The sequence below is a fragment of the Aspergillus pseudotamarii genome, assembly GCF_009193445.1.
Source record: "Aspergillus pseudotamarii strain CBS 117625 unplaced genomic scaffold BDV38scaffold_79, whole genome shotgun sequence".
Classification (NCBI taxonomy): Eukaryota; Fungi; Ascomycota; class Eurotiomycetes; order Eurotiales; family Aspergillaceae; genus Aspergillus; species Aspergillus pseudotamarii.
In genome coordinates this window covers 92326-120152 of record NW_022475093.1, presented here as the reverse complement: position 1 = coordinate 120152, position 27827 = coordinate 92326, and the positions used below count along the sequence as shown (strand labels likewise).

General features: G+C 49.6%; 13 protein-coding genes across 13 annotated transcripts; 8 read left to right on the top strand and 5 right to left on the bottom strand.

The window, feature by feature from the left end:
• Positions 1 to 20: 20 nt before the first annotated feature.
• Positions 21 to 1298, top strand: BDV38DRAFT_274952 (uncharacterized protein; the record flags this gene model as incomplete). The annotated part of the gene is made up of 5 exons (XM_032057931.1): positions 21 to 37; positions 113 to 315; positions 376 to 453; positions 522 to 985; positions 1038 to 1298. The coding sequence occupies 5 exons, from the start codon at positions 21 to 23 to the stop codon at positions 1296 to 1298; spliced, it is 1023 nt and encodes a 340-aa protein (XP_031908716.1).
• Positions 1299 to 1767: 469 nt separating this feature from the next.
• Positions 1768 to 2622, bottom strand: BDV38DRAFT_260655 (uncharacterized protein). The gene has a single exon (XM_032055953.1). It carries the CDS (start codon positions 2542 to 2544, stop codon positions 2281 to 2283), a length of 264 nt encoding a protein of 87 aa, XP_031908715.1. The 5' UTR covers positions 2545 to 2622; the 3' UTR covers positions 1768 to 2280.
• Positions 2623 to 2974: 352 nt separating this feature from the next.
• On the top strand, positions 2975 to 3564 carry BDV38DRAFT_260654 (amino acid permease/ SLC12A domain-containing protein). Its single transcript, XM_032055952.1, has one exon. It carries the CDS (start codon positions 3120 to 3122, stop codon positions 3552 to 3554), a length of 435 nt encoding a protein of 144 aa, XP_031908714.1. The 5' UTR covers positions 2975 to 3119; the 3' UTR covers positions 3555 to 3564.
• Positions 3565 to 4251: 687 nt separating this feature from the next.
• On the top strand, positions 4252 to 6800 carry BDV38DRAFT_296726 (Zn(II)2Cys6 transcription factor). Its single transcript, XM_032062988.1, has 3 exons — positions 4252 to 4580; positions 4642 to 5597; positions 5656 to 6800. Exons 1-3 carry the CDS (start codon positions 4307 to 4309, stop codon positions 6703 to 6705), a joined length of 2280 nt encoding a protein of 759 aa, XP_031908713.1. The 5' UTR covers positions 4252 to 4306; the 3' UTR covers positions 6706 to 6800.
• On the bottom strand, positions 6471 to 8259 carry BDV38DRAFT_260651 (dihydrodipicolinate synthase family protein). The gene has a single exon (XM_032055951.1). It carries the CDS (start codon positions 7737 to 7739, stop codon positions 6843 to 6845), a length of 897 nt encoding a protein of 298 aa, XP_031908712.1. The 5' UTR covers positions 7740 to 8259; the 3' UTR covers positions 6471 to 6842.
• Positions 8260 to 10156, top strand: BDV38DRAFT_260649 (aldehyde dehydrogenase domain-containing protein). The gene is made up of 3 exons (XM_032055950.1): positions 8260 to 8580; positions 8644 to 8843; positions 8900 to 10156. The coding sequence occupies exons 1-3, from the start codon at positions 8447 to 8449 to the stop codon at positions 10081 to 10083; spliced, it is 1518 nt and encodes a 505-aa protein (XP_031908711.1). The 5' UTR covers positions 8260 to 8446; the 3' UTR covers positions 10084 to 10156.
• Positions 10157 to 10289: 133 nt separating this feature from the next.
• Positions 10290 to 13158, top strand: BDV38DRAFT_202834 (uncharacterized protein). The gene is made up of 5 exons (XM_032052482.1): positions 10290 to 10315; positions 10435 to 11573; positions 11623 to 12338; positions 12391 to 12555; positions 12610 to 13158. Exons 2-5 carry the CDS (start codon positions 10728 to 10730, stop codon positions 12998 to 13000), a joined length of 2118 nt encoding a protein of 705 aa, XP_031908710.1. The 5' UTR covers positions 10290 to 10315; positions 10435 to 10727; the 3' UTR covers positions 13001 to 13158.
• Positions 13159 to 13408: 250 nt separating this feature from the next.
• BDV38DRAFT_296722 (WD40 repeat domain-containing protein) lies at positions 13409 to 14894 on the top strand (the record flags this gene model as incomplete). The annotated part of the gene is made up of 2 exons (XM_032062987.1): positions 13409 to 13748; positions 13808 to 14894. Exons 1-2 carry the CDS (start codon positions 13498 to 13500, stop codon positions 14892 to 14894), a joined length of 1338 nt encoding a protein of 445 aa, XP_031908709.1. The 5' UTR covers positions 13409 to 13497.
• On the bottom strand, positions 14847 to 17245 carry dbp7 (putative ATP-dependent RNA helicase). Its single transcript, XM_032055949.1, has 2 exons — positions 17008 to 17245; positions 14847 to 16890 (listed from the first exon to the last, which is right to left on the bottom strand). Exons 1-2 carry the CDS (start codon positions 17206 to 17208, stop codon positions 14923 to 14925), a joined length of 2169 nt encoding a protein of 722 aa, XP_031908708.1. The 5' UTR covers positions 17209 to 17245; the 3' UTR covers positions 14847 to 14922.
• Positions 17246 to 17570: 325 nt separating this feature from the next.
• On the bottom strand, positions 17571 to 19288 carry BDV38DRAFT_260642 (pantoate--beta-alanine ligase PAN6). Its single transcript, XM_032055948.1, has 2 exons — positions 18794 to 19288; positions 17571 to 18719 (listed from the first exon to the last, which is right to left on the bottom strand). Exons 1-2 carry the CDS (start codon positions 18819 to 18821, stop codon positions 17653 to 17655), a joined length of 1095 nt encoding a protein of 364 aa, XP_031908707.1. The 5' UTR covers positions 18822 to 19288; the 3' UTR covers positions 17571 to 17652.
• Positions 19289 to 19348: 60 nt separating this feature from the next.
• On the top strand, positions 19349 to 22449 carry BDV38DRAFT_202789 (lysophospholipid acyltransferase family protein). Its single transcript, XM_032052481.1, has 7 exons — positions 19349 to 20080; positions 20130 to 20348; positions 20398 to 20653; positions 20705 to 21383; positions 21434 to 21745; positions 21801 to 22057; positions 22119 to 22449. The coding sequence occupies exons 1-7, from the start codon at positions 19531 to 19533 to the stop codon at positions 22285 to 22287; spliced, it is 2442 nt and encodes an 813-aa protein (XP_031908706.1). The 5' UTR covers positions 19349 to 19530; the 3' UTR covers positions 22288 to 22449.
• Positions 22450 to 22610: 161 nt separating this feature from the next.
• BDV38DRAFT_287561 (arylsulfotransferase family protein) lies at positions 22611 to 24192 on the bottom strand (the record flags this gene model as incomplete). The annotated part of the gene is made up of 2 exons (XM_032060900.1): positions 22611 to 23291; positions 23365 to 24192. 2 exons carry the CDS (start codon positions 24190 to 24192, stop codon positions 22611 to 22613), a joined length of 1509 nt encoding a protein of 502 aa, XP_031908705.1.
• A 1491-nt stretch (positions 24193 to 25683) lies between these two features.
• Positions 25684 to 27346, top strand: BDV38DRAFT_287560 (ammonium transporter; the record flags this gene model as incomplete). Its single annotated transcript, XM_032060899.1, has 5 exons — positions 25684 to 25692; positions 25774 to 25988; positions 26043 to 26223; positions 26273 to 26593; positions 26654 to 27346. 5 exons carry the CDS (start codon positions 25684 to 25686, stop codon positions 27344 to 27346), a joined length of 1419 nt encoding a protein of 472 aa, XP_031908704.1.
• Between the last annotated feature and the right edge of the window lie 481 nt (positions 27347 to 27827).

The window sequence follows — 27827 nt, the reverse complement described above, 5'->3', positions numbered from 1 at the left end:
TGATTGTTGAGTATAGCATCATGACTCGGATCTTCCTGTATGCTACCCGTCGCCGTAACTAGACATATACGGATGTGAAAGATATAGTGACTTTGGACTAACCGTGCTTTAGAACTGGCGCATCGGGCTACATCGGCGGGGATGTTCTGTACAGCCTGCACAAAAGGCACCCTGAGTACGAAATTACGGTCCTTGTTCGAGACGCCGACAAGGGCGTGAAGATCTCCCAGGCCTACCCTAAAGTCCGCGTCGTGCAGGGAGAGCTTGATTCAGCTGCAGTTGAAGAAGAGGCGCAAAGCGCAGATGTGGTAGTTAGTGAGTTTTTACTATTACTACTTGAAGCTTCTAGTTGTTAATCACTGTGATATCTTGCAGATGCGGCCAGCGCGCAGAACAACAAAGGTGCCGAGGCGGTCTTCCGAGGACTGACTAATTCCAAGCGTACGAAGCCTGGTGAGTCAACTATAACAATGTGGACATGGAAGGCGGGGGTTCGTGATTCTGACCAAGTCATTCATTAGGTTACTGGATTCAAGTATCCGGTGCTACTCTCCTCTCCGCACCTGACATCGAAAAGGGCGTTTACGGAGAGCCCTCCGACAAGATCTACAGCGACATCGATGGCGAACAAGATGTCAAGGCCCTGATCCACAAATACGCAGCCAAGCGTCTCATCGATCACTTCATCCTCAACCTGCCCGAAACCCCGCTTTCACCAAAGACAGCCGTTGTCTATCCCCCAATCATCTACGGCCGCGGCAGAGGTCCCGTCAAGCAGCGAAGTGTTCAGATCCCCGAACTCTCGCGCATCACCCTTCAAAACAAAACCGGCTACCAGGTCGGCCGCGGTCTTAGTACCTGGAGTAACGTCCATATTACCGATATCAGTCAGATCTTCGTGACGTTGGTAGAGAAGGCCGTTGCCGGGGAGGAGGGTCCCTTCTGGAATGAGAACGGGATTTATTTTGCGGAGAATGGAGCTATTGTAAGTTTCACGGTTTTTCTTCTACCGAGTGAGATTCTAACTAGGGATCTAGAACTTTGCAGAGATTGGCCGTCTGGTGGCTGAAGAGGCTGCTAAGCTGGGACTGAGCTCGACATCTGTGAAGGAGATCAGTGACTCTGAGGCGAATGCCCTGTCTGGCCATGGTAGTGTGCTTTGGGGAACCAATGGGCAGGAGCGTGCTCAGCGCGCTCGCAAGGTGCTGGGATGGACTCCTACTGGGAAGTCGTTGCAGGATGAGATTGCTGATACAGTTCGTGCTGAGGCGGCTAGCCTCGGTCTTTTGTCTGTATAGGTGACTTTCTTCAACGGCCTTGTCAGAAATAAGGCTGTTGTGTATATGTGATATGAAACCCAGGATAATGTGCAAACCCTTACATTGCTTTTCTACCCCAAGATTAGAAGTAAACACAGTTACGTAAATCCTTCGAATTCTGTAATAGTATGAACAGTTCAGTGGCTGGATCTACCCCAAGGACATGCATTGTGCTATTTTTTATAACTCTGCAATCGATGGGTATAACTAGACTTTAAGGACCGACTTTGTATCTAGACCGTTGACTTTCAGTTAAAGGATGGTTGATGACGCAGATTGGCTGCGTTTAGTTACTGCCTCTGGCCTTCCAACACCATAAGAATTATCCTTTCTTATCTTTTTCAATACTATTGAACGCACTTGTAACTTCTTTTTCTCCTTACTCCCGTTGCATATTCTGTCCTCATAAGGAATCTATTATTCTATTTCTATTTTTAGAAATATCTCCGTTAGATATATGCTTATGCTCGCATACTTTTTGACCCTCCCTCACTGGGCAAAGCACCAGTGCACCGCAATGTCCTGACTGCTGCCTGCCTCCCACTCATAAATGATTATTGCGATGGAGACATTGAAGCTTCCACAAAACAGTCATCCATATATACCAAATGATACACGTTGGTAGGTCATAGTCCCAGATGACGAACAAAAATAACTTTCTTCTGGGCATGCTTGGCATTAAAATAAGTGTAGAAACGTGGTTGCTCGTGGTAGTAACCTAGCTGATGGTGGATGATAACCCTCCGTCCTTCGCGAGGGAGTATGCTATATCCTCGTTCGGAAATGGGAGTGCGTTTTGGCACGATGGCGAATAATATTGTGCAGGTACTCTAACAAGGATATCCACGATGGAGCTAGCATGCAGTTTAAACCGTCCAGTGCTAAATACTAGTCGCTAGGACTGTGGACGTGGATTGACGGAATGGAGCCTTAGGTCAAATAAACTGGTATAATCAGCTTATCAAGCTGTGGAGAGTAATCTACGCAATTCTGGAACTAAACTTGACTTCTTACCTTCCTTCAATTCAAGCGCTGCTTTACAAATAAAATCCCTGCTAGTATAAGTCGCAGCACTATGCCTACTGCTTGGCTTCATCCACAGATAAGGGACCAAAGCTACAGTAACAATGGTCACGCCTGTGCTATCCCAGGGAAGGTTACTCCGGATATGATTCTGATCTCCTCGATAAGATAGGCTGGAGATTAGGCCTCCCCTGCTCTTCATGATATGACAAAGCCAAGAGTCTGGATTAGTGGGCTCGGGTTCATGCTTCTGATTGCTTACTGATACCGGACCTCTAGGGCATATATATTCCCCAGAAACCCAACGGCTTTTGCTGTAGTCTTCTCTCATTATTTGTCCTGTATCTGCCTTGATATAGCTATTAATCTGCTATATTGATAACTCGCAAAAGATGAAAAGATGAAGCATACAGACCCTGAGAATCAGCGAGACCTCGCGAGGGTAGCCTCCATAGAGGGAGAGCTGTTTCCAATTGCCGCCGAGGGTATGACGACTAAGAGAGGACTCAAGTCTCGCCACGCTCAAATGCTTGCCCTAGGAGGCACGATTGGAATTCGCCTTTGTGTCGGCTCTGGACAGAGTCTCAACATGGGAGGCCCGGTAAATGTCCTCGTACCTACCTGCTTGGGTTTGATTCTTGGAAGCACCCTGGTCCTATCAACGAGTATCTGGTTACCGGTCATGCTAGCCGCCTGAGTGCCTTTGTGGCTACCATCTGCTTTTCAGTGTATGCATTCGGCTTCACCCCAGAACTTCTTATCGTCACTGGGGGAGATATGCAGTCCCCCCGACGCAACCTACCAACCGCAGGAAAACGGTACTTCTACCAACTCGTGCTTTTCTACATTATCGGAGCTTTTGCCATCAGCCCGATCCTCCCGAGCGATGATCCCAAGCTACTCAGAGGTGGGTCTGGCGCAGGAGCCTCTCTATGGTCTATTGCAGCCCGAAACGCAGGTATAGTGGGCTTAGACTCGGTCATAAACACAGTTATATTACTCTCCGCGTTGTCCGCCGGCAATTCTTACTTTTACATGTCAACGCGTGCCCTCTACTCGACGGCCTTGATAGGCAGTGCACCCCGTTTTCTGATGAAATGCACTAAATCTGGGTTTCCTTACAATGCCGTCACGTGCAGCACAGCCATCTGTCTTAGTATCTCAATGTATCCTCCAAAGGAGCAACCGTGTTTAATTGGTCCGTCAATCTGATCAATACTGGGGCATACCAGAGCTGGATCTGTGTTTGTATCATCTATCTACGATTTAAGAAAGGTCACTGATGCCCAGGGAGTGACTGACCTGCCCTATCGATCCCGATTTCAGCCAGCTACGGAGATTGTTGTTTGAGTGAATCGATGTGCCTTGAAAGCCTCACACCAATTCAACTCATTGATAGTTGTGATCTACCATGGCTCTTGGGGGATTTTAGTTTGTCCCAAGCGTTGTACGATTTAATTGGCCAAGGTTATAGAGTTAGGGCAAACCACGGGCCAAAAGTGGATTTAGGCACAGCAAGCCACCGCCACTCCGCATGACTTTTCTGCCAGCAGTACAATCTACTAGGATTAATACTTACGTTGCTTGAACTGCTTGAACTACTTAAATACTTAGATTGCTCGCTTGATATATGTAGATTACTTGGTCCGATTGAGCGGTTCGAGCTACTTAGATTATTTACTTGAATGGTCTGTTTGGTTTATTTAGTGTCAAGGAGCGCCGATAAAGGTAGTCAACTAGGCGGTGAAAATGCTCCACCAAACCAGAAAGGCAAAGTTATTGGCTCGCGGTAATGCGGGGGAAACAGAAAAGGAAAGAGACTCCGAGCAGTTATCAGCACAGTCAGTCGTCTTAGGGAAATGGCTGTTATGGACTCCCTCGAGCTATATTGATTTTCTTACAGTGACTTACCGATTACTTACTATATTGGTTTGAAGATAGCCCAACTAAATAGAACTTCGATAATGCCCCCTTCGAGAAAGAGCAAATCGCGCCGGACTCATACGCTGGGAGGTTGCCAGACCTGCCGACGCCGTCATGTGAAATGCGATCAAATGCGACCAACATGCCTGACGTGTCGTGCATTTGGTGTGTCTTGTGAAGGCTATTCCACGGAGATTCGGTGGATGTCCGGAAAGCACCAGTCACAACAACAACGCCAATTAAGTTCCGAAAGTCGACGTGCAGACAAATCTGCTACTAGTGGGGGTCATGGCACAAGACGCCATCTCTATACAGGTGGGATCATATACCCCGCATTCATATTACATTAGGCTCGTGTGCTGATTTGCCTGTTCAGAAAAATCAAGAGCTTCCATGAGCACGGCGCTGGCCGCGGACCTTGCTTCCGGTACCGTGGATGCGTTACTCACTGAAGTTGATACCAAATCCAAAGAAGTACAAGGCTCATCGACCGGAGATGTCGCAGTTGGGCCTTTTAGTGTTCTTAAGTTCGACCTTTGTACCGATATGAACAACGGACGCCAGAATGCTCAGTCGGAGAAGACAAGCCCCGCCCCGGCCATCAACAGGCTTCCTTACGAGGAAGCATCGGAGTTTGACCCCTTGTTGTCATCTGTAACTGATCCCTTCCTTGGAGCGGACGAGTTCCTTCACTGGGCTGATCTATTTGGCCTTGGATTTGATCTGACCTCGGGGGTATCATCTGATGACTTTAATCATGGTGAACTTACCCATGGTCTATATTCCTCCATTTATAGGAGTGGATTAGATGATATGTCTCACCAGATACAAGATCAAACGTTAGCAGCATTCGAAGGAGACGAAGGACAACGGGGAATGAGGGCACTGACACCACAACAGACACCCATTGAGCTGGTCTCCCCCACGAGCGATATATTGACGGATGCTCCTTTCCTGCTGAAGCACTTCCAGGATAATGTAATTGGGCAGATGATGACTTTGCCTGTCGGGCAAAAGTCACCATGGAAGTTACTGAATATTCCAACTGCCGTACTGACTCTCGGAGATCTTACATACATGGGAGGTCATAACCTCAACCACGCTAGGCTGACCAACTTTTACTCTCTTCTTGCGTGCTCCGCACACCATCTGAGCCTGAATGCCACTATTGAGTCGCCACACTCTGCAGAGCACTGGAAGCAAGTAACCCATTATTCGTACCATAAGGCGAAGGACCATATACAGCAATCGCTGAAGATAGAGGTGAATGGGCCGAAGAAAGCCAAGTACAAGGACCAGCTAATGGCTATATCCGCAATGGCAGCCTTTGCAGTTAGACTCTCACTTTGGCCCCTGGCTACGCTCACACCTGGCTGACTATCAAATCTAGGTTCTTTCCGGGCATCAGAAGGATGCACGGTGTTATATGATAGATGCCGAGCGCCTCATGCGTCTCCGTGGTTTATCGAAACGCGAGATCTCCCGGAAAGCGCGTGTGCTGCATCATATCTACACGTGGATCCGCATCGTAGGTGAGAGCACCTATGTGCTTCACGATTACAACCCATCCGCTTCGTTTATTGAGGCACTCAACCACTGCTTCCAGCCCCGCGAAGATATGCCGGAGCATGATAACAGCCGTCGAAGCGGGCTGGATGCGCGATTGGATGACTTTCTACTCCTGCAGCCGCGCCAGTCGGACAGCGATCTGGATATCGACGCACCCAAAGAGCGCGAAGTAGCCCTTCACGACATCCACTTGGAAGACTCACGCCGTTGGGCAGACACGCTTTATAGCGAGATCTACGGTATACCTGAGACATGGCTAAGTTTAGTATCACAAACGACCAGGTTAGCCAATGTCATGGACACTCTAGTGGCCTCTGGAGGGACAAAGAGATTTATGAACTCAGAGGCGTGGGAGGCATTACAACGACGAGCCACCCGTCTTGAGAACATGATTTGCTCTTTTAACTCAGATAGAAGTAAGGGAGGCAATACCGACTCGTCAGGAGGGCCGGCCCGACCACATACTCACATGCTCCGAGCATTAAACACGGCCCTTGTAATCTTTTTCTACCGCCGCATCCGCAACGTTCACCCATCAATTCTTCAATCGCACGTCGATGAAGTCATAGCGGCTCTGAAGGATTTTGACACGGCCCTAGCTCAACATAAAGTTTCTGGTCCAGGCACCGCGTGGCCGGCGTTCATGGCCGGATGTGAAGCCACGGCACCATCTAAGCGCGATGCTCTCCTGCGATGGGTCGAGAAGGGAGGCGCACAATGCGGCTTTGCATCCTTTGTAGTCGCGAAGGATGTGATGACCGCCGTGTGGAAAGAGCAAGACGGATACCTCCGATACAATCGCGCTGGAGGCCCATTACCTACGTGGATGGATATATTGAGACAGAAAAAGCTTTGGCCAATGCTTTCATGAGGGGAAAAGAACCATATATTTTATCATTTCCTGTCATACATATTCACAGATAGAAAGCTGAAGCACAAAACGCCGGAATGTCACGTCTCACATGATTGAGTCAATAATGCTTATATATTCCTCCCAATATCCACCGTTCAAACAGTCTTAACACCAGCCGACTGCATGAACGACGCCAACTCAGCCTTGTGCTGGTCTGCCAACAGGGCAAAGGGCTTCCGCAGACCACCAGTGGGTTGGCCAGTCAACTCAACACCAGTCTTCACAGCAGCAGCATAGTTATGCGACTCCAAGAACTTGCAGATAGGGTAAGCTTTAGACCAGAGCTCCCTACCCCGCTTCAAATCACCCTTCACAGCAATAGCGTCCCACAACTGCACCGCCAACTCTGGGATAACGTTCGCAGCGCCCCAAACACAGCCAGGCGCTCCAGCCGCCATACCATAGAACGTAAGGGTATCCCAGCCGTTGAACGCGGTGATCTTATCCGACAAAGCAAAGACCAGCTCTGTGTACGCCGGCGCATTGCCGGATGTATCCTTCATGTACTTAACGCCGACCTTGGACAGATCAGCAAGCTGCTGCGGCGTCAAGGTCAAGCCGCTCGCAGACGGGATGTTGTAGTACATAATCGGCAGCTTCGACTCGGTGTGGATCTCGCTCATCATCTCCGTGAGCTGTTCGTAGTTAACTGGGTCGTAGTAAGGTGGAACGACCATCACTGCTGCGGCGCCGACTTCAGCGGCGTGCTTGGCCAGTTCGACGGCCTCCTGTGTCGAGGTGGCGCCGGTGCCGGCGACCACCGGCACACGGCCCGCAGCGTATTTAACACAGAGCTCAGTTAACTGCTTGCGCTCGGCGAGGGAGAGGACTGTGAATTCACCCGTGCTGCCACCGGGGACGAGGCCGTGCACGCCCGCTTGGAGGAGTCGGTCGATGTGGGACTTCAGACGGGATTCGTCGATCTTGCTGCCGTCGTCGGTGAAGGGGGTGATCAAGGCGACCATAACGCCCGTGAGTTCTTGGTTGCTCATCTTGGTGGCTTGGTTTGATTAGGTGGTTGGAATGGGTTTCTTAGAATACAGTGAATAAGTGGTATGAATCTTTTGAAACTGATAGTCTGTTCTTTGGTCGGTTGCTGGCATGGTTTATTATTACTTATATCTACGAGTGTGCCGGAATGGCTTTCCTTGGGTGGTTGTTGGTTGTTGATTGTTGGATACGATTCTAAAAGTAAGTATCATTCCGACGGGTTTGATCTATGGATCCGGGGTAAAGTTCTCCATGTGCGCCATGATTGACATGAGCATATCACCAGTTTGGTCGATGGATTAGTATCGGTTTCGGAACGACCTGCCTGTTTCGGGTAACAGTCATCCAACCCTAAGTGTCAATGTCGAACTCCGATAAGGCTGGAATCGGGATACGCTAAAGTTCGCCCCTCAAATCAACTTACTTGCTTAAGGTATGTGCACCCGAGAGAACCCCGCGGAGGGGCAATTTCGGGGTCGAATCTTATGACATTGGTCGTTGATTGAAAGCTGTGGTGAGTGGGGTAGCTCCTGTCTTGTTTTCTCGTTTCGTGTAGATAAAGCTGCCTGTCTCTAGACATAGAGACCTGGACTATTTCTCTTAATATTCTTCAAGCTTCCTCATATCTCCGACTTTATTATACCCGACTCTGGCACTTTGCAATTTTCTTCCATTTCTTTAAACGAGTCATTACTACAGTACCCACGCCATGCCAGATCTCGATCTCTTCCTTGATATCACAGCGCCAAACGGTCGCCAGTATAAACAACCCACGGGTTTGTTTATCGACAATGAATTTGTGAAGTCCACATCTGGCCAGACAATTGCCTCTATTGATCCTGCGTGAGTTAATTATCAGAACTCTATTTATGATTATCTTCGTACAAAGCTAACGCCCCCTGACAGAACTACCCGTGAAATCGCTTCTGTCTATGCAGCCGGGGCCGAGGATGTTGATAAAGCAGTCAATGCTGCCAAAGCTGCCTTGAAGGATGATTCATGGAAGCTCCTCCCAGCCACAGACCGGGGAATGTTAATGGGTCGGTTGGCCGATTTAATAGAGCAGAATAAGGAGCTTTTCGCTACGATTGACGCGTGGGATAACGGTGAGTTGAGTCTGAGTCCGATTCCGATTATACATATGTACTGATCGATCTACTAGGAAAACCATACCATGTTGCGCTGAGCGAGGACCTGGTGGAAGCCATCACCACCTTCCGGTACTACAGTGGCTGGGCCGACAAGACATTCGGCCAAACGATCAACACCACCCCCCAGAAGTTCGCCTACACTATTAGACAGCCCATCGGTGTGGTGGGTCAGATCATCCCATGGAACTATCCCCTGTCCATGGCAGCCTGGAAGCTGGGGCCTGCTCTGGCGTGTGGTAATACTGTGGTGATTAAGGCTGCCGAGCAGACGCCCTTGAGCATCCTGGTCCTGGGAACCTTGATCAAGGAGGCGGGCTTCCCTAAGGGTGTTGTTAATATTATCAATGGATACGGTCGGGAGGCTGGTGCGGCTTTGGTGCAGCACCCCTTGGTTGATAAGGTGGCTTTCACGGGCTCCACTGCTACCGCGAGAGAGATTATGAAGATGGCTGCGGGCAGCCTGAAGAATATTACTCTTGAGACGGGAGGGAAGTCGCCCCTGATTGTCTTTAATGATACCGATATGGAGCAGGCCGTGAAATGGTCCCATTTCGGTATCATGTCCAACCAGGGCCAGATCTGCACTGCTACGTCGCGGATCTTGGTCCAGAAGGACATTTACGATACCTTTGTTGAGCAGTTCAAGGGCGCTATTCAGACCACGTCTAAGATCGGAGACCAGTGGGATGAGAGCACCTTCCAAGGACCCCAGGTGACTCGCGCTCAGTATGATAGAGTGCTTGAGTACATTCAAGTGGGCATTTCGGAGGGCGCGACCGTGGCTTCCGGAGGCGGTGCTCACCCACCCAACAGCAATGGAGAGTCGGGATACTATGTTAAGCCGACTGTTTTTACGAACGTTAAGGACTCGATGCGCATCTATCGGGAGGAGATCTTTGGCCCCGTAGTTGTCATTGTGCCTTTTGAGACGGAGGAAGAAGCCATTCGGCGTGCAAACGATACCACCTATGGTCTTGGTGCGGCTGTGTTCACAAAGGATCTTGAGCGTGCTCACCGGGTTGCAGCGGAGATTGAGTCTGGTATGGTCTGGATCAACAGCAGCCAGGACTGCGATCCTCGGATACCGTTCGGAGGTGTGAAGCAGAGCGGAATCGGGCGAGAATTAGGTGAAGCTGGACTTGAGGCGTACAGTCAAGTAAAGGCTGTCCATGTCAACATGGGCAACAAACTGTAGAAAGTCACGAGAATGAAATGTATGTATTGAATATAGAGCAGATAGAAAAACAATCACGTTGTCGGCCTTAAAAAGGTGATTTGATAAAGTCCGGTGAAAGATGCGCTAGTCCCTTTTCAGTCTAGAGGAATCTTGATCATCTCCCCGCAAATCTTCGGAGTCGTTCAGTTCACTCCCTCTCATCAACCAATCGCTCCGTGGGCTTGGTGAATATTAATTGGCCTGGGTAAGGGTACGGACTGATGCTGTTCTTTTCCGTGTTGCATTATTTAAATGGGGTACAACCTGTAGTTCGTTACGGGGCTCACCGTTGACTGGACTAGACTGACAAGAACCTTTATCTCCTTGCAGGTACCGAAGAAGATCCGTCGCTTTTTCATGGCCCGATTAATATACGAAGATACTCTTTTTTACCTTTTGCCCTTCCATTGTGGTATTTATTTCGTTTCTCAATCATCGCCGCCATCCGTAACTCCGACAGAAACGACAGTCAGGATCTCAACGCAACCGGGAATCTTACAGGTAGCCACGATGCGCTGCGGATCTGGTCTCTGTGGCTGATCGCGAGGCTTTACGTAACAATATTCGGGCGCTGGATATAAAGTGGCTCAAGAAGAGCTTGGGGTATTACATCGGGTGTTGATATGGCTTCGGTTTCTACACTCAACGGCAATGTCTTGCCGTCACCCGATCTGGATGTCTCCATAGAGGTGGCAGCTACCGACCAAACTGCAGATACTCCTGGCCTGGAAGTAGACATTGCAACCCCGGACAAACTAGCCACGGAAGAAAATGCTCGAGAAAGCCCATTCGGTGAAGGAGGGGCCCTGACGCCTAATAGCACTACAATGAGCGTCTCACGGACGCCAGGCAGTGATACCGGCCGACGAAAAGACACCGCACGGAAGCCCAGGCGCGTCCGAACTGGCTGCCTCACCTGCCGAGAGCGCCATTTGAAGTGTGACGAAGCTTTGCACCAATGCCAGAATTGCCGGAAATCAGGCCGGATATGTAGACGTGGGGTCCGTCTCAATTTCATCGACACACAGACGGTAGCACCTCCTCATTACATTCCTCGCCCTCCAGGATCCCGTGTGACGTTCCGTGACGAGTCTAGACACATAGCTTCCGAGTATGTTGGGGGATTTGAAAGATATCCTCCGCCAGTAGCGGACCCTCCTTTGAAGGTGGACAGTTTCACGAGCCCCCCTCTGCCGTCTGCGTATAATCCGCATGCCGCCGCCTCATTTGTATCAGGTCATGGGGCTCAGCCGGCCAGTATGAATGCTACATTTGGTAGCCATGCTCATCCCCAATATCGGCCTCTTCAAGATCAGAGCGCTTCATATGCGCCTTTCAACTCAGCTGGAAAGGGGGATTTAAAGACTAATAACTACCCTTGTCTTCAGGACCCCGACGATGTTTTCCTGATGCAAGTCTTTGTAGAAGAAGTTGGTCAATGGATGGACTCGATGACCGATGTAAAGCATGTAAGTTTCACGGTTCTTAAGATTATCGTGTCGTTCCTGACTTTCTTAGTTCACGCATATCCTGCCATTTCATGCACTAGGAGAGCCAATGCTCTTGAAAGCGTTCATGGCATGTGGTGCCCGTCATGTATACCTTAAAAACCCTTCCTACGGAGAAGAAAAAGCGTCGTATTTCCATGATGCAGCTTCCAGGGATCTCCTTAGCGCGCTACATGACCCAGATCGGGACTCTGCCTTATGTGCGACAACGGCCGTCGTCCTCAATGTCTACGAATTAATGTGTTCAAAATCTTTCCCGTCAATTCATGGTATGAACCATATTGCTGGTGCGCGAGCCCTCATTAAGGAGTGTCACTGGGACGCGAGGACTCAAGGCCTCGGTGGGGCCTGTTTTTGGCTAAATGTAAGCATGGAACTACTCAGTTGTTTGCATTTCAATTGGGCGTTAGCTTGGGATCCCGACACATGGGGTGTAAACATGGACTTCGAGCAAGCCCAACCCAGCGTTGCAGGCCATGAGGAACTGTGGACCCACCGTATGGTCTATATCTGTGCCAAAGTCGCAAATCTTCGGTCGTCCATGTCTCAACTCCAGCCCCTAGACCGTTCGACAAATGATATGGATATCAACCATCGATGTCAGGAATGGACTATGTACAATAACTGGTGTGACAAATGGGCGAAAGCCGTGCCTCGCTCTATGGTACCCCTTGCGTTCCTGCCATCATGGCAGACCAACTCGAAATCCATGTTTCCAAAGATATGGTGCGTACATTTCGAGCCTAGACAATCGACCTCGCTAGCTAACCGTTGGCAGGCTTATCAAACGAGCTTCAATTATAGCTCGGCTATTCTACCATACGACTCGAATCCTTCTCACAAAAACGCATCCATTAGAAAACGAGTTCAGTCCTGAGATGCAAAGCGTGCAGCAAAGCCATGCACATGACATATGCGGGATTGTCGCGAATGTGAAAGACGGGTAAGAAGTATTCCTCTCATATACACCGCTGTTGAATCTAACGATTGCAATCAGGGGGGTTGCTACCCTGTCTATACGTTTTTTGGCCGTAGCTGCAGAATGTCTCGCTACAAGGGAGGCTCAGGAGGAGGTCTTTGGGATCTTTGACGATATCGCCAAAGAGACAGGCTGGAGATCCGAACAAGTCAAAGAGGGGCTTCAACAAGCATGGGGCTGGAATCCAGCTCAGCAACATCAACCAGTGTCAGCAGATCCAAATGCACTACCTTTGCTTAATGACCACCATACGTTCGATATTGATCCTACTTCGACTCTTCTAAAAATGCCCCCTGGGGTCGTCAACCCTATCATGGCGTTTGCGGATTTCTCCATGGATAATCACCCGTATCAGGATCATTACGTTGCGCCGCATCAAATCAGTGATTACCAATGTGGGAGCTTATAGATCTTATTTGTAACGGTATGACGGCGTTTTGTGGGACTTGATTCATCATTTGTGCGATACCCTTGGCAGGCGTTTTTCTCCTATGATACCTTTCATTATGTTGCTTTTTCTGTTTCGCTATTGGGGTTAGATGTCTTGTCCACATAATGTGACATTAGTGGTATAGGTTATATAGAACACTTTTAGGCCGCTTGGTTATATTAAAATGCAAGAGTTTGAAGCAATGTCTATTTATACAGACTCTATGGTTAATATTTCGTACTTGCATCATTCTCCCTCAAGGCCGATTTTGAAGATATTTACTCCGTATCGGCAGTGCCAAGACTTTCTTTGCCAAACCATATCCACATATCCTTCCTTTCCTTTCATCTTCAAACTATTTCCACCAAACTGAATATAGGAGAACTTATAACAAATACAGGAAATACACAGATACACCCATGATCTATCCATAAAATTTGATACATAAATTTATCTCAAAATCTAAGTAACCACAAATGAGCACCTCCACTCAGCTACAACCACCAGCAAGTCCAACTTACATTCTCCGGGGCCATGCCTCCCCAATCCACGGCCTGCACATTTTCCACCAGAACCTGCGGCTCATCTCCGGCGACGCCGACGGCTGGATAATAGTATGGGATCTAGTCTTCAAGCGACCAGTCGCCGTATGGAAAGCGCACGAAGGCGCCATCCTCGAAGTCAAAGGCTTCACTTTCAGCAACGAAACCGTGACAGAAGTATACACGTGCGTTACTTTCCCTCCTTCCCCAAAACCTACAGACAATAATCTAACAATTGAACCAGCCATGGACGAGATCACAAATTATGCGTATGGCGCTTCCGCATCCAAGACGAGGATCTCCTCCAAAAGACCCTCCCCGTGGACATGCGCGAGCAGCACCAGTCTCAAAGGACACAGCCATGGCTCATTCACTCTCTCCCTGTCAACGCACTGAATTTCTGTGCGTTCTCTATCCTCTTCCTTGATAATGGGGAGGAATCCCCGGATACACGGGAAGAGGAACCCAAGAAAACCTCAGACGCCCAGTCCCAGTCCCCAGAAAACAATACACCACAGCAGCAGCAGCGCACATCCCTCTTCGCAGTCCCTAACGCCCTCAATTCAGGCGCAATAGACATCTTCCACCTCCCACGCGAAAGACGTCTCTGCACAATCCCCGCAGACCCAACCACGCAAACAGGCATGGTCATGGCCGTGAACCTATTCTACTCGTCCACTGGGGAATTACACGTAGCGTCAGCCTACGAAGACGGCCACGTGATGGTTTTCGCGCTCCGAGGCCGACTAACTACACAGGACTTTTCTGGAAATGCCAGTAATAGTAGTAGCAACAACTGGAAATGGGAGAGGGTTTATGTCGCCCGGGCTCATTCGCAGCCCGCTTTGTCGATTGATGTTTTTCCGGCTGGGGGGTATTTCCTTTCGTCGTCGGCTGATGCGCTGTTGGTGAAGCATCCTGTTCCTGGGTTTGGGAAGGTAGTACCTGTGAAAAAGAAGGCTGATACGAAGCATTCTGGGCAGCAGGGGTTGAGGATTCGGTCTGATGGGAGGGTTTTTGCGACTGCCGGGTGGGATTCCAGGATTCGGGTGTATTCTTGTAAGACTATGAGGGAGCTGGCGGTTCTCAAGTGGCATAAGGAGGGGTGCTATACTGTTGCTTTTGCGGATGTGGAGGGTTCTATTGATTCTGATGGCGGTGTTGCTGCTGCTACAGGGAGTGATGGGGGTGGAGATGCTGCTCAGGTTACAATACCAGGGGAGTTCTCGCTTGCTACGGTGCAGCGTCAGCGGAATCAGAAGGTGCAGAAGACGCATTGGTTGGCTGCGGGGTCAAAAGATGGAAAGATCTCATTGTGGGATATCTACTGAGGTCATCAAATTGCTATATACAAATACACTAGGCAAGGTTGAATTCGCTGGCTCCGGCCATGTGCTCCTTCAGCTTGGCTCTCATCTTTTGGGCTGCGGATGTTGCATCGTTGGAAGATGGGAAATCGTTGTCGTCTCGCCCGCCTGCCTTTCTCTTCTTTCCAACGGTCTTCCTCTCGGCCTTGTAATCCTTCTTTGCTTCCTTGTCTCCGGGGCGCAGGCCGGGGACGTTGATCTTGCTCGGGCGGTCGCGCAGTGCGAAGCTCTTGGCAAGATGTCCGAGGTGGAGTTCCTTGATGTTGAACATGCTTCGCTCGCTGGCGATGTGGGTGGCGTAGGCGCGGATGTGTGATTGATAGGCTCGTCGCGCCATCTCGAGATACTCCGGGTTATCCACTGCCCATCGTTCAAGGTCCATTTGCCAGTCAGTCGCTTTCTCTTCCCAGTTCTTCGTCTCGGACGTTATGTTCCCGCCAAACCCGCGCTTCAATATGTCTTCCGCGGTTGTGCGCGTGAGTGCCTTTCCGCCATCTCGGTATCCCCGCTTCAGAACCTCCACGTAGTTCTCTTCACAGCCGGGCATCAGGAAGATCAGTGCTCGACCGTCCCGTCCAAGACGGGCAGTACGTCCGATTCGGTGGGTGTGGTCGTCCGCGCTGAAAGCTGGGTCGTATTCGATGACCAGGTCGACATTTGGCAAGTCCAATCCTCGTGATGCAACGTCGGTGCAGACTAGCACGGATGGCTCGCGTTCGCGAGAGAAGGCGTTAAGGGTGGCTGTTCGGACGTGTTGTGGGAGAGACCCGTGGAGTTTGTGCAATTTCACCGGGTTCGAAGGGTTAGAGAAGGCAACGGCAGGAGCGATAGTGCCGTGGGGCGACGCTTCGGACTTCGTTTTCACATTATCTTCGTCATCGTCTTCATTATCTTCTTTTTCCTCCTCGCTCTCGTCTCTGTATTGTTTCTTTCTTGAGAACACCTCGAAATGGAAGTCGACCGAGTCCGCACAAGAGACGAATACGATAGCCTTCATGACCGAGCCTTTCCGCATAAATGTTCGTTTCAAGTAGGCAGTGAGAGTAACCAGTCTGAGCTTAGCTGCAACAAGAGCATAAGATTGTTTAAGCTGAGCTGGCACCCTGAAACCGTCATCGTCCTTTCTCTTGCTTTCTCCATCCTCGTCGGCGGGGTCTGCCTTGATATGAACGGCGTCTTTCAAACTGATCTCTCCCAGCTTCTGTACATTCATCTTCAGCGTAGCGGAACAAAGGATCGTAGTTCGCTTCGTAGGAATACCGGGAATCCGACTAGGTCGTTGCCTGGCATCAAGCTTCTGAATGATTCCCTGCAGTTCTTTCTCGAAACCGAGCTCCATCAATCGATCACCCTCATCTAGCACCAACCATCTCACATTACTCACGTCCAGCGCTTGTGTATTTTCAAGATGGTCAGCAAGTCGACCTGGTGTAGCCACCAGAATATTCAGTCCCTTCCTCAATCTCGCCTTCTCCGACTTCTTCTTTTCACCACCAATAACCGTACCGGCCACGATCCAATGAGCGCATCGCAGCAAACTCTCCAGAACAACCGAAATCTGCTTACACAACTCACGCGTCGGCGCCAGAACGATAGCAAACAACCCACTATCACGATGAACAATCGGCTCACCCCTCGAATCCGTGCTCATATTTTTGGGATTCGAAATCGTCATAATCCTCTGCACAAGCGGAAGCAAATAAGCTAACGTCTTTCCAGAACCTGTCTCCGCCTGAATGAACGCATCACTATCCTCCTTCAACAACTGTGACATGGACGCCTTCTGAATCCCCGTCGGCGCCTTCAGCTCCAACTTCGTCAACAAATGCGCCGCCAAACTCGGGGACAGCCCCAGATTCGTAAACGTATCCAGTCCATCAATCAGTGGCGCATTCGTCGGTTTCGCATCCTCAGTTGGCTCTTGCTCAGGCACCTCCTCCACATTCTGGGGCGTAGGGTTCTTCGAAAAAAGCGACGAGACGAACTGTCGCGGGTGTTGCTTATTATCGCGTTGAGGTTTCTCATGGTCTCCATCGGTATCCGTTTTCTGTCTCTTCGAGGGTCGAGACGAGGATACCTGAATGCGATTCGGGTTCTGGGGACCTTTATTTGAGGATGGTCTCTCTTCGCCGGGTTTCCGGGGGTTCCTGGTGCGGTGTTGGGCGATTTTCTTTGCGCTTAGGCGGTCGCGCCAGGTTCCACCCTTGAGCCTGGTTTCGGGTTTGATTATGTTCGTGTCGCCAATGGCGAAGTTGAGGAGTAAACCGTCGTCCGCCATCTTGGAACTAATGACGAACTTCTGGTTTTGTTTGGATGTTTATGAGGTTTTTTTTGGTTGCTGGGTGAGGCTAGGCCTGCTGCTTTTTTTCGATGGGTCCCGCCGCGGAGGGAAATTTTCTCGGCCCGGTTTACTTCCGAGCCCTCTCTATGTGCCCTATTTTCCTTTTTAGGTGAAAGGGGAGGTCAGCTACGGAAGGTCGTTGGTTGCTTTGAGATGCTGTGAAAATGGGTGTGAGGTTTTAGATTTGTAACTCATAGCATAGACTACGCTCAGTATTTTACATTATACAAGTGGGTCGATGCAATAGTAATCCACCATAGCATACGTGTCAGATATATGTACATTGGCCGTTGTTCTAGGTACAACTGGTTATATAAACGCTCTTTTGAATATGATCTATCTATTCCATATATGTCTGATTCTTCCAAATGAGCAGAAGATTCAAGATCGAGGGTTAAAGATCAGATTGTCGATGAGTCTCACAGGAACCTGACCGTCACCTAAGCCACAGTCCTCGCCGGGCTTGGTTTCTTCAAGAGGAGTCATCTTGACAGCACCGCTTATGATGGCTCCCTTGGCGGGGTCAACTGACTCCACCTCATCTAGTGAGTCTGGATCGGCCAGGGATATGTAGTCGACTTCATAAAGGGCCCTTTCAGAAGGTGACAAAGCTTGCTGTTCGGACAAGACTTGAGATGTCACGCTGTTAGCGGCATCGAGAATGTCACTTCGCGCCAGCTTGCCGGAGTTGTATGCGTTTTCAGCCGCTTTCAGGGCATTGTAGAGAACGAGACCAACAGCACGTCTCCTATTTCCCAAGTACACATTCCTCGAGCTCATCGCCAACCCATCATGCTCGCGAACCGTGTCGCCAATCTTGATTTCAGTATCAACGTGGAAGTCCTGGACCATGCGCTTGATGACCACGGTTTGCTGGACGTCTTTCTGTCCGAAGTACGCACGGTCGGCTTGAACGATGTTGAAGAGCTTCATGCAAACGGTTGCAACCCCTCGGAAGAAGACTGGACGGGATGCACCCTCCAGCTTCCTTGAGATGGGCGTTATTGTAACGAAAGACCCATCCCCGTCAACTTCCGAGGAAGGCGGCAGTGCAGGGTACATGACCTTCGATGTAGGGGCAAGAATGGCCGTGATGCGACCAGTGTCATCCCCAAGACGGGCAAATTCATCGTTTAGTTGTTCCAGTTTAGCCACATCGCTATCCCAGGTGCGAGGATAGCTCGAAAGATCCTCGTTGACACCGAACTGGGTCGGGTTAACGAAGATGCTAACGAAGACGTCGGTGTTTTCGGCCGCGGCTTGCCGGATCAGCGAGAGATGGCCCTCGTGAAGAGCCCCCATAGTAGGAACAAAGCCTACCGTCTTCTTATCCAGCACTAGCTGCCGGCGCATTTGGCGGAGCGGAGGGACATCGCGGAAGACTTGGAATGAGTACTGGAGGAGGGATGGGGAAGCCATTGGGGCGTTGTTGAAAAAAGACGAGGCAGCTGGGTTAGAAATTGTTGTCAGAGAAATATGCGCTTGGATACGGTCTGAATTCAGAAGTCTCTTGAAGTCTTACTTGAGAATGCCCGCGCCCACCGAAACATCTTGGAGATTTATTTATGAGGTGGCAGGCTCGCAGATTTCCATGTAGCAGTCAGTGTGCTTCCTGTCCCACTGTGGAGCAACAACGGGCTCAGACACTAAATCGCCAGTGACATTGGCCGTTACACCGAAGTCTATAAGCTAAAAAACTTTCACGCCAGGACACATCAGCCCATTGAAACGAGCGCACATGCTCTCTGATTGCAGGAGGTGGTGGTAGATCGTCGTGCTCTCGGCTTCTGCGTGGAAATCATCCTTCGCGGGACTCGGGAAGAGGATCTTAGCTTTAATTTGCCCACTTCGGGCCTAACGCTCGGCGCCCGTTTCGGTTAGACTGCCCCATCACCTGCTTTTTTTCTCTTACGTACAGTTCTGGAGCCATGGTTGCATGTAATTTATTACTGTTACTGTCCCTTACACCACAGAACCGTGCTATCTCACGTGACACTATCCGAGGTACTGATTCTGGGGAAATACCGGGGGATGATCAGGCGCTATTTGTTGGGAACTGAATCACAACAACATTCTACCGCTATCGTGACTATGAAACCTTCCTCCCTTTGCTCCGGGGCACCATTTATGTTATGACCGCTGTGTCTCCTGTGCTTTTGAAGTCAATGGCAGCCGGACATCCTGTCATTCTCCCTGATTAGCTCCGTCCCCGCTCGTCCCCTACAATAGCTACTTCTCCGCTCCTCGCCCCTAGCCAAGATGCCATCCGAGAAAGGCCCAGTTGATCAATCGCCCCCAGATTTGGAAATTGTTGGAGATAAAGTCACCATCCATCCCAGTGGTTTCACCGGAGGGCCAGAACCTCAAGATGACGGAATTACCGAGCGGAATCTTGTCCATCATATGGCACGCTTTCGGGAGAACCCGTTCGACTTTTTACGGGAAGTGAGCCTCTATATGTCAGGCACTGGCTGGCGCGCTTATGATGATGTGATCGGGCAGCCTATATTCTACTCCGGATTCACGGACAGGATGAAGACGAACATCCTTGCAAGTCCTCTCTTGCGCGGCAAGGTCAAGGAACTAGCCGAGGCCCGACTGTCCGTAGAAGAGAAGGAGGGCCTCTTAGATGTGAAGCCGGGCCCTTTTCCGAAGAAGAAGGCCCATCGGCGGAATGAGATCGAGAGTAACCTCAAGGAGGTGGTTGACTCTATACTGGACAATATGATTTGCAAGATGGAGAACAAGCGGTTTATCCGGGGCGCATATTATCTCTCCACTCAGCTTCTCACGCGTGCTTATCATCAAGGTAGGTTTGCGTTTGAGAATTGGTGAAAGATTATCGCTAATGATCGCAGGAATTCACGTATCGAGTGAAGAGGTTCTGCGCTTAAGATCCGTTGCAAGAGAAGCGGCCAAAAAGAAACAGTCTATTGTCTTTTTGCCGTGTCATAAGTCTCATGTCGACTATGTTTCTCTCCAACTTATCTGCTACCGCTTAGGGATTGGTTTACCCGTCGTAGTGGCAGGTGACAATCTGAACATCCCGTTACTGGGGCCTTTCTTGCAGCATGCTGGTATGATGAAGTATTATATCCTCTCTCGTATCCATGCTAACGACTGCAGGTGCCATGTGGATCAGGAGGAGCTTTGGAAACGACCCGTTGTATCATACAGCCGTCCAGGCTTATATTGATACACTGTTGCAGCAAGGGTTCAATTTCGAATGTTTCATTGAGGGCGGACGGTCTAGAACTGGAAAGTTGTTGTCTCCAAAATTCGGTATCCTGAGCTTTATACTAGACAGCGTGCTATCAGGCCGTGTGGAGGACACAATCATCTGCCCCGTTAGCACGCAATACGATAAAGTTATCGAGACTGAGTACGAAGAAAACCCTCTACAAACTTACGCACTTACTGACATTGCCTCTAGATCCTATATCAGCGAACTTCTTGGTCAGCCAAAGCGCAAGGAGAACCTGGCGGATTTTCTTTCGTCTTCGTCTGTCTTATCCCTGAAGCTAGGTCGAGTTGATGTTAGGTTTCACCAACCTTGGAGTCTGAGAGAATTTGTCACTCAGCAATTGACTCGATTACCAAATCAAATTGACCTAAGTAGCGGCAGTAAATTGAATCATGAAGAAAGAGGCCGACTTCTAAGGACTTTGGGTTATAGAGTTCTTTCGGAGATTAATGATGTCTCTGTGATGATGCCTACAGCTTTGGTTGGTACTGTGCTGTTAACGCTTCGCGGGCGCGGTGTCGGCAAAGCGGAGCTGGTGCGTCGGGTTGAATGGCTTTGTGAGCGTGTTCGCATGAAGGGCGGTCGGGTTGCACACTTTTATAGATATCCGACTGAGGTGGTCGTTGATCGTGCCCTTGAAGTCCTCGGGTCGAAGCTTGTGGGTGTAGTAAGCGGCCTTGCTGAGCCGACATACTACGCTGTCGATCGCTTTCAGCTCTCTTTCTATCGCAACATGACCATCCATCTATTCATTACGGAGGCTCTGGTGTCGGCGGCTATGTACACAAAGGTCAAACGTGGTGGTGGCCCTTCTCATCAACGAATTTCATATACGGATCTCTTAAACCAGGTTTCTTTTCTTTCGCAGGTATGGTATCACTTTCTCGATCTTTCCGAAGTATCATTAACGCCTTCCAGCTTTTCCGTGGTGAATTCATCTTCCCTCCGGAGGGGTTGACTACCAATCTAGAGAACACCCTCCAGGGACTTGAGAAAGATGATGTTATCGCCGTCTCTAGGGATTCCTCTGGCACACCTACGTCCATTGAGCTAAGCGATGCGGAACGGCAATGTGGAAGAGAGAATTATGACTTCTACTGTTTCTTGATCTGGCCATTCATCGAGGCTTCATGGCTCGGCTCGGTGTCTCTGCTTGGACTCACTCCGCCAATCGGTGAACAGAAGGATATCTGGATCGACTTGAAGAAAGCGCAAGATAGCGCTCAGCTGGTAGGTCTATTCCTGACATATTTTCCAATAATTCTGAATCTAATCGTGAGGCCAGCTTGGCAAAACGTTGTACCATCAAGGCGACTTATCCTATTTCGAAGCCGTCAACAAAGAGACCCTCAAGAACGCATTCCAACGCTTCGCAGAAGAAGGTATCATACTTGTTCGCAAGAGCAAAGAATCACGCGCTGCACCCGTGCTAAAGCTTGCACCCGAATGGACTCCAGCACGAGAAACGTCAACTGGCAAGCTGGTGCCTCGTGGACGCCTTTGGGACTTTACCGAGCTGATTGCTCAGTCTAGGCGCGAGGGGTGAGTCATGCTTTTATCAATGCTTCTCAAATTTGCCATGCTAATTCTAATTTCTGAGCAGGAAAAATCGTCGAGATGGCGCAACGGTCTCATCTCGCGTTCTGATCATGACCGACTTGGTCGGTCGTAAACTATTTGAGGGCGCCGCAAGCCCTGACTTAGAAGATAGCGTGGACGTTTCCGCTCGCCAACAGCGTAGAAAAGACATCACGCCTAGCTCGAAGCTCTAATATTCTATTACATGGTTTTATATTCTGTTAGGGATCGTTTTGAAATGGTTTATTATTCTAAAACGCCCGCTTGCATTGTGAATACCCTTATTCTACTCGTGATGAACCCTTTGTATTTAACTATTTCCTTAATGTGCATACGTACCTGATCATAGGTTTTGATCATATCATACCGCCTAGTTTCTGAAGCATACACGTCTTTCCAGAGCCTTCCATTTGTTAACAGGGATTTATATATCTGAGGTACAATATCAGCCCCCAACGTGGATCGTGTTTACAGAGTAAGCATGTCAGTAAGACATTTATAAGCACTCAACATCAACTCAACAACTCTGCCCAACGGTAACGACCTCCGATCTCCTCCCATCACCCACTCCACCAACAGCCTCAACAACAATCTTCTCCACCACCTCATCCACAGCAACTCGAGTCTCAAACCCATTCCTAGGAACCACCGTAACCTTCTTCATCTTTCCTTCCTCTGATCCCCCCAGGACTTTCCACGCCTGCACATCCGTAGCCCCATTCCAACTAACATAAACCACCATCTTCCCCTCTGTAGAACAAGCAGCCACATCCGGATTCGTTCTGGGCCTCCCGACCCACGGGTACCGATACCCTCTGTACGTCTTCGTGCCGCCGTGATACCCGAACCAGGCCCTCATAACCAGCGCACCATTCTCATCATATTCTTCTAGCTTCGGAACCGCGCCATGCTGCATCAGCACGTGTCCGTTGGTCAGGTTCTGATAGCTACCCTGGGACTCGGCGTAGGCGGGCTGCTCAGCGTCCCAGATCTTGTCGACGAGGGTTACGACCTTGGTCTTCATGTCTAGGGCGATGGTCATGCCCGTTGTCATTACAGTTTCGGATGTGAAATCAGCATTTTCGTTGTTGTGGAAGTGGATGGTTATTTTGTCTTCTGTTTGGCTTTCAAAGCGTGGATCGTGCTGATAGCAGAAGCTGGTGCCTGGGGTTAGGGTGAAGTCTCCACCTTTTTGGCCCTGAGGCTTTTGTTAGTTTATGTTTGGGGTTGGGGTTGGTGTATACCAAAGGTATGGGGGGGTTGTGACTTACGTGCAAATGCCATGTTACATTGCCGTTCTTGTCGATGAAAAAGAAACTGCACATAAATCGGGAGGAAATCAGGTAGGAATCCCCGTATTTGGCCACAGAGTTCAGGTGCGGGTATTCGTAGGGAGTGGTCTTGTTCGTCCCCTTACCCTCGAGGGGGAGCTCGTTGTTGGAAAGAGGGATCTCAGAGAGATGCTCGACGGTACTCCAGCGGAAGAGAACATCGTTGGTCTTAATGTCGATTTCATAAAAGAGGCCGTCTTGCACCCAGCCGTCTTTGGGGCCGCCAATTGAGGAGAGGTCCATTTGCGTGACGTTTACAGCTGTTACGAGGATTGTCCCCTGGTCTGTGATCTGGCTCTCATGGATGTCGATGTAGGAGGGATATGTCACGGGGTCCAGGACGGTGACAAATTTCTCCTCCGTGCCTGGGAGGGTGACTTTGTAGATTTCGTCATAGGAGCTGTTTAGGATACTGATGGAGCCGAAGCCGAAGCCTTTGATATTGGCGCCGTTCCAGTAGGCGAGGACGGGCTCACCATTCAGCATTTGCGGCTGCTCGGCTGAGGTGTTGACCAATGGACCTCGCCAGACGAGTTGTCCGTCATCTTGGTAGATCGTTGGGTAGCTCCAATTACTGTTCGATGGGGAGAAAAATAGGTATCCCAGTTCTGTCTTGCCATTTTTGGTGACATTGAGGTATGGTGCTTCGAGCGGTGTGCTTTTAAAGGTTTGTTGGGGCCACTGAGGTGAAGATTGAGCAGAGGATTCCACAGCCCCTAGTAGAAGGGTGAAGAGGCTGAGGAAGTTAACTTTTTTTGTGTGCCACATTTGTGACGATTTGGGTGTGAAGACAATTCGGCAAGTCTACAGACAGCACAGAAAGTCCAGCTGAAAATTCTGTCGGTATATATAGGCATAAACTTTGGCTTGTTGTGCCTTCAGCTGAAAGTACCTAGGCCCACTTTCTATCGGCATCCCCTTCCCGGATTTTCGCCCATCTTTCCTTAATGGGTCATCGAACCTGAGCTCTCAAGCGAATGGGGTTACCCCAAGGTGCGCCTCCTGGGGTAGGCGTTTAAGAACGGTATACCTTCACGGGACATGTTGAAGGTATCGATGCGGAAAATTTGCCGCTGTGCCTCAGGCTTTGTGGTAATATCAACTGCAATGGCAGTAAATAACTCTCCAAGACCGATCCACAATACCCCGCTATGGTAAAGACTCATCCAATAGAGTCTAAATAGTCTTAGATATAAGCTCCACGATGCCTCAATCGAACCAAAATAAGCAAGGTAGCCGAGATATAAGGCAGGGTCCAAGCCCGCGGACGTGGCGGGCTAAGCTGCGACGGCAAATTGCCCAGTTAATGACAGCCGATCTTCTATTAAGCGAGGTGGATCGTTCGGGGTTCTTTTCTGTACTCCATACAGAGTATGACTGAGTGAGTACTTCCCCAGACTCCTATGCGGGGAGTGAAATGTGGGGAAATTCGGCGACTAGGATGGATGTCGGTAGTTGACGGCGGGATTTAAAAAGGTCCTTGACGAAAGAGCTGTTGAGGCTTAATCAGCCTTAAAGAGAGGCTAACCACAAGTAGAAGCTTTACAACATAACCTCCACCGTCTGGTAGTCGACAGGTCTTCTGCATAGCATATGTCAGCCAAATTTGTAGCTTCTCTCATCACTCTTATCAAGGGACTCGGTATATGCGAGATGATCTAAGCCTGCGTATAGCAAGCAGAAGATCTAATGGAAGCCGATAAGATTAACTCTGCAAAGCACCTCAGCCGCAGGAGCTGGTTATCTCTCACCAATAACCATCCTAGCTCGCGCATTTGACTTCCCAAGACAGCTAACATGAAAATCTCGCCCTATCCCCCACCGGGTTACCAGATCCTAGGGTGAAGATGCGAAGCCAATGGTCATCAATCAATGAACGGTATCTTATCAGCGACTGGGAATATGCTCGAGCGATGGACCCCTGATAACGGGCGGCCCATTTCACAATCCCTATTACTAGATTATATTTCATCACAGATGGAGCCTGTTTATGTCCCAAGGGTCTTGGCTCGTGCAGATAAGGACATGAGAAGCTCGAAACAAGCGTCTTTCCCGACCCTATAGAAGTTTGGGTTCAGCCAAGAGATACTGCAAACCAAGGGAGAAGGTGAAGATAAATTGCGATGGAGACCGAGAGCTTGTCCAGCTTTTTGCTTGTTTCCCAAGGTCAATCGGTTCAAAAACAAGAACGAGTGCTATAGTATATATTTGTTGTCATCATCTTAGCTCCTCACCGAATAGAGAGCGTATCTGATCGTCATGGCTGCGGTATGTCTGTCGTTCTCTACCCTAACGGAGGACCTCTACGATAACAACATCGAGCTAATGGTGACTGTGTACGGCTGACAGCCGGTGTACAATGCTTCTATGCCGGAAGGAGGCGATCCAACCAAACTCGATGTCAATGCACAATATGCGGGATTGGAGTACAATTACATCTACATCACTGCCTGCACTTTCATCGTCTTCTTAATTCTACCCGGTATCGCCTTCCTCTACAGCGGATTAACCCGACGGAAGTCGGCATTGGCCCTCCTCTTCCAAGGCTTTATGATCCTTGCGGTGTAAGTCCTGTAGGTGATGGCATGGTGTCAGTACAGTTACTCAACAGGTGTTAGTGTCACATTCCAATGGTTATTCTGGGGGTATTCTCTAGCTTATTCCAGAAACGGAGGGCCATTCATCGGCACGCTGCAGAATTTTGGACTAATGCATGTCATGGTGGCACCCTCTCCCGGCTCCGCGGTGCTTCCAGAAATCGTCTTCTGCCTATTCCAGCTTCTTTTCTGCGCTTGCACGGTATGTTACTATCTCATGAACAAATGGTCATGATTACTGAAATTGTCAGGTAATGATACTTGCGGGTGGAGCCTTTGAAAGAGGGAGCATTTTACCGTCTCTGATCTTCAGCTTCTTCTGGGCCACGATCGTCTACTGCCCGCTTGCCAGGTGGACATGGAGCAGTAACGGCTGGCTTTATAAATTTGAGGCCATAGACTTTGCTGGTGGTGGTCCTGTCCACATAGCTTCAGGTTGTGCTGCTTTAGCATATGCGCTGGTTCTCGGGAAGCGGTTACACCATGGAGAAGCCTCGCTTCGTAAACCCCACAACACGACCTTGGTATTTCTCGGAACAGTTCTCATCTGGACAGGATGGCTTGGGTTCAATGTATGTCTTGCCTTATCCCTCGTTTTCTATTGCTGTCTACCCCTCTAATGGTGAAGGTAGGGTGGATCGAGTCTTAACGCCAGTATGCGTGCTATGGTGGCCGTCTTCAACACCAATACGGCGGGATGCACGGGGATCCTGGGATGGGTCTTAGTCGATATGGTCAAACACAGAGGTAGATTCTCAGTGGTTGGGGCTTGCGAAGGAGCCATTGCCGGTCTCGTGGGGATCACACCAGCTGCCGGCTGTGTTTCTCTTTGGCTCGCAGCTTGTATTGGGTTCATTACCGGCATCGTTTGCTCATCACTCCAGAACATCAATGACTGGCTCAGGATTGATGAGGGCATGGATGTCTTCAAGCTTCATGGGGTGGGTGGCATAGTAGGTGCCTTCTTGACCGGGCTTTTCGCGAGTGAATCTATTTCAGCCCTGGATGGGGCTAGTCTTACTGGCGGAGCTATTGATGGCAACGGAATTCAGGTCGGCAGACAGCTTGCTGAGATTTGTGCTATTGCCGGATACTCTTTTACCGTGTCCTACATCTTGCTCTTCATTCTCAAGTACATCCCTGGGATGCGTCTACGGGTGGATGAAGAATCGGAGATGATGGGTCTCGACCGGGCACAGTTCTTTGACGAACAGATCGGAGACTGGTCGATAGCACATGGCATGAGCAGTCCGATGTTGATGGGGGTGTCAAAAGAGCCAATCGAGTCAAACGATGAGCAAAAAGAGAAGAAACCAGGAGTCTAGCGGCCCTGCAATGAAATATAGCACAGACATGATTCAAATGATTATATAATCTAAAAATATTGTCAGATTTGGGAATAAGCAATGTGACAGGTATGAAAGTAGTACGTACTCCTCGATACTACCTACTATGCACGAGTGCCAATTGTATACGTACATATGTACTCCGTACATCCCAGCAACAGGGTCCAAATACTCCACACCTTGGCGATCTGGGGGTTCAGGAATAGTGTTTCTTAAGGGTTCAATCTTCAATGGAATTCTTCCCCATTGTTTATGGGGTCGGTCGCCGACGGGACGATCACTCGTAGGCCAAACGGTTGGTGCTCCATGTTGAACAACATTCCTGATCTCAAACGTCACGGAGGGGGGAAAAAGGCAAGAAATTCACGAGAGGTGATGACGAATGCTTCGTGCTTGGCTTCTGACCAGTTAGCAAATCCACCAATCAGAAGGGTGGATTCCGCCCTCCCGCATAACAGGG

Coding starts and splice junctions, on each gene's coding strand:
- BDV38DRAFT_296726 (XM_032062988.1), top strand. CDS start 4,307: ATGCCCCCTTCGAGAAAGAGCAAATCGCGCCGGACTCATACGCTGGGA. Junction 4,581..4,641: donor AAGACGCCATCTCTATACAG/GTGGGATCATAT, acceptor TTGCCTGTTCAG/AAAAATCAAGAGCTTCCATG. Junction 5,598..5,655: donor CCGCAATGGCAGCCTTTGCA/GTTAGACTCTCA, acceptor TATCAAATCTAG/GTTCTTTCCGGGCATCAGAA.
- BDV38DRAFT_202834 (XM_032052482.1), top strand. CDS start 10,728: ATGGCTTCGGTTTCTACACTCAACGGCAATGTCTTGCCGTCACCCGAT. Junction 11,574..11,622: donor CGATGACCGATGTAAAGCAT/GTAAGTTTCACG, acceptor TGACTTTCTTAG/TTCACGCATATCCTGCCATT. Junction 12,556..12,609: donor GTCGCGAATGTGAAAGACGG/GTAAGAAGTATT, acceptor GATTGCAATCAG/GGGGGTTGCTACCCTGTCTA.
- BDV38DRAFT_260655 (XM_032055953.1), bottom strand. CDS start 2,544: ATGAAGAGCAGGGGAGGCCTAATCTCCAGCCTATCTTATCGAGGAGAT.
- BDV38DRAFT_260649 (XM_032055950.1), top strand. CDS start 8,447: ATGCCAGATCTCGATCTCTTCCTTGATATCACAGCGCCAAACGGTCGC. Junction 8,581..8,643: donor ATTGCCTCTATTGATCCTGC/GTGAGTTAATTA, acceptor GCCCCCTGACAG/AACTACCCGTGAAATCGCTT. Junction 8,844..8,899: donor GATTGACGCGTGGGATAACG/GTGAGTTGAGTC, acceptor TCGATCTACTAG/GAAAACCATACCATGTTGCG.
- BDV38DRAFT_260651 (XM_032055951.1), bottom strand. CDS start 7,739: ATGAGCAACCAAGAACTCACGGGCGTTATGGTCGCCTTGATCACCCCC.
- BDV38DRAFT_202789 (XM_032052481.1), top strand. CDS start 19,531: ATGCCATCCGAGAAAGGCCCAGTTGATCAATCGCCCCCAGATTTGGAA. Junction 20,081..20,129: donor CACGCGTGCTTATCATCAAG/GTAGGTTTGCGT, acceptor TAATGATCGCAG/GAATTCACGTATCGAGTGAA. Junction 20,349..20,397: donor GCCTTTCTTGCAGCATGCTG/GTATGATGAAGT, acceptor TAACGACTGCAG/GTGCCATGTGGATCAGGAGG.
- BDV38DRAFT_260654 (XM_032055952.1), top strand. CDS start 3,120: ATGCAGTCCCCCCGACGCAACCTACCAACCGCAGGAAAACGGTACTTC.
- BDV38DRAFT_260642 (XM_032055948.1), bottom strand. CDS start 18,821: ATGTTTCGGTGGGCGCGGGCATTCTCAA. Junction 18,720..18,793: donor GTGGGCGCGGGCATTCTCAA/GTAAGACTTCAA, acceptor TTTCTAACCCAG/CTGCCTCGTCTTTTTTCAAC.
- dbp7 (XM_032055949.1), bottom strand. CDS start 17,208: ATGGCGGACGACGGTTTACTCCTCAACTTCGCCATTGGCGACACGAAC. Junction 16,891..17,007: donor AGAACCCGAATCGCATTCAG/GTATCCTCGTCT, acceptor CTTTTTTCGAAG/AACCCTACGCCCCAGAATGT.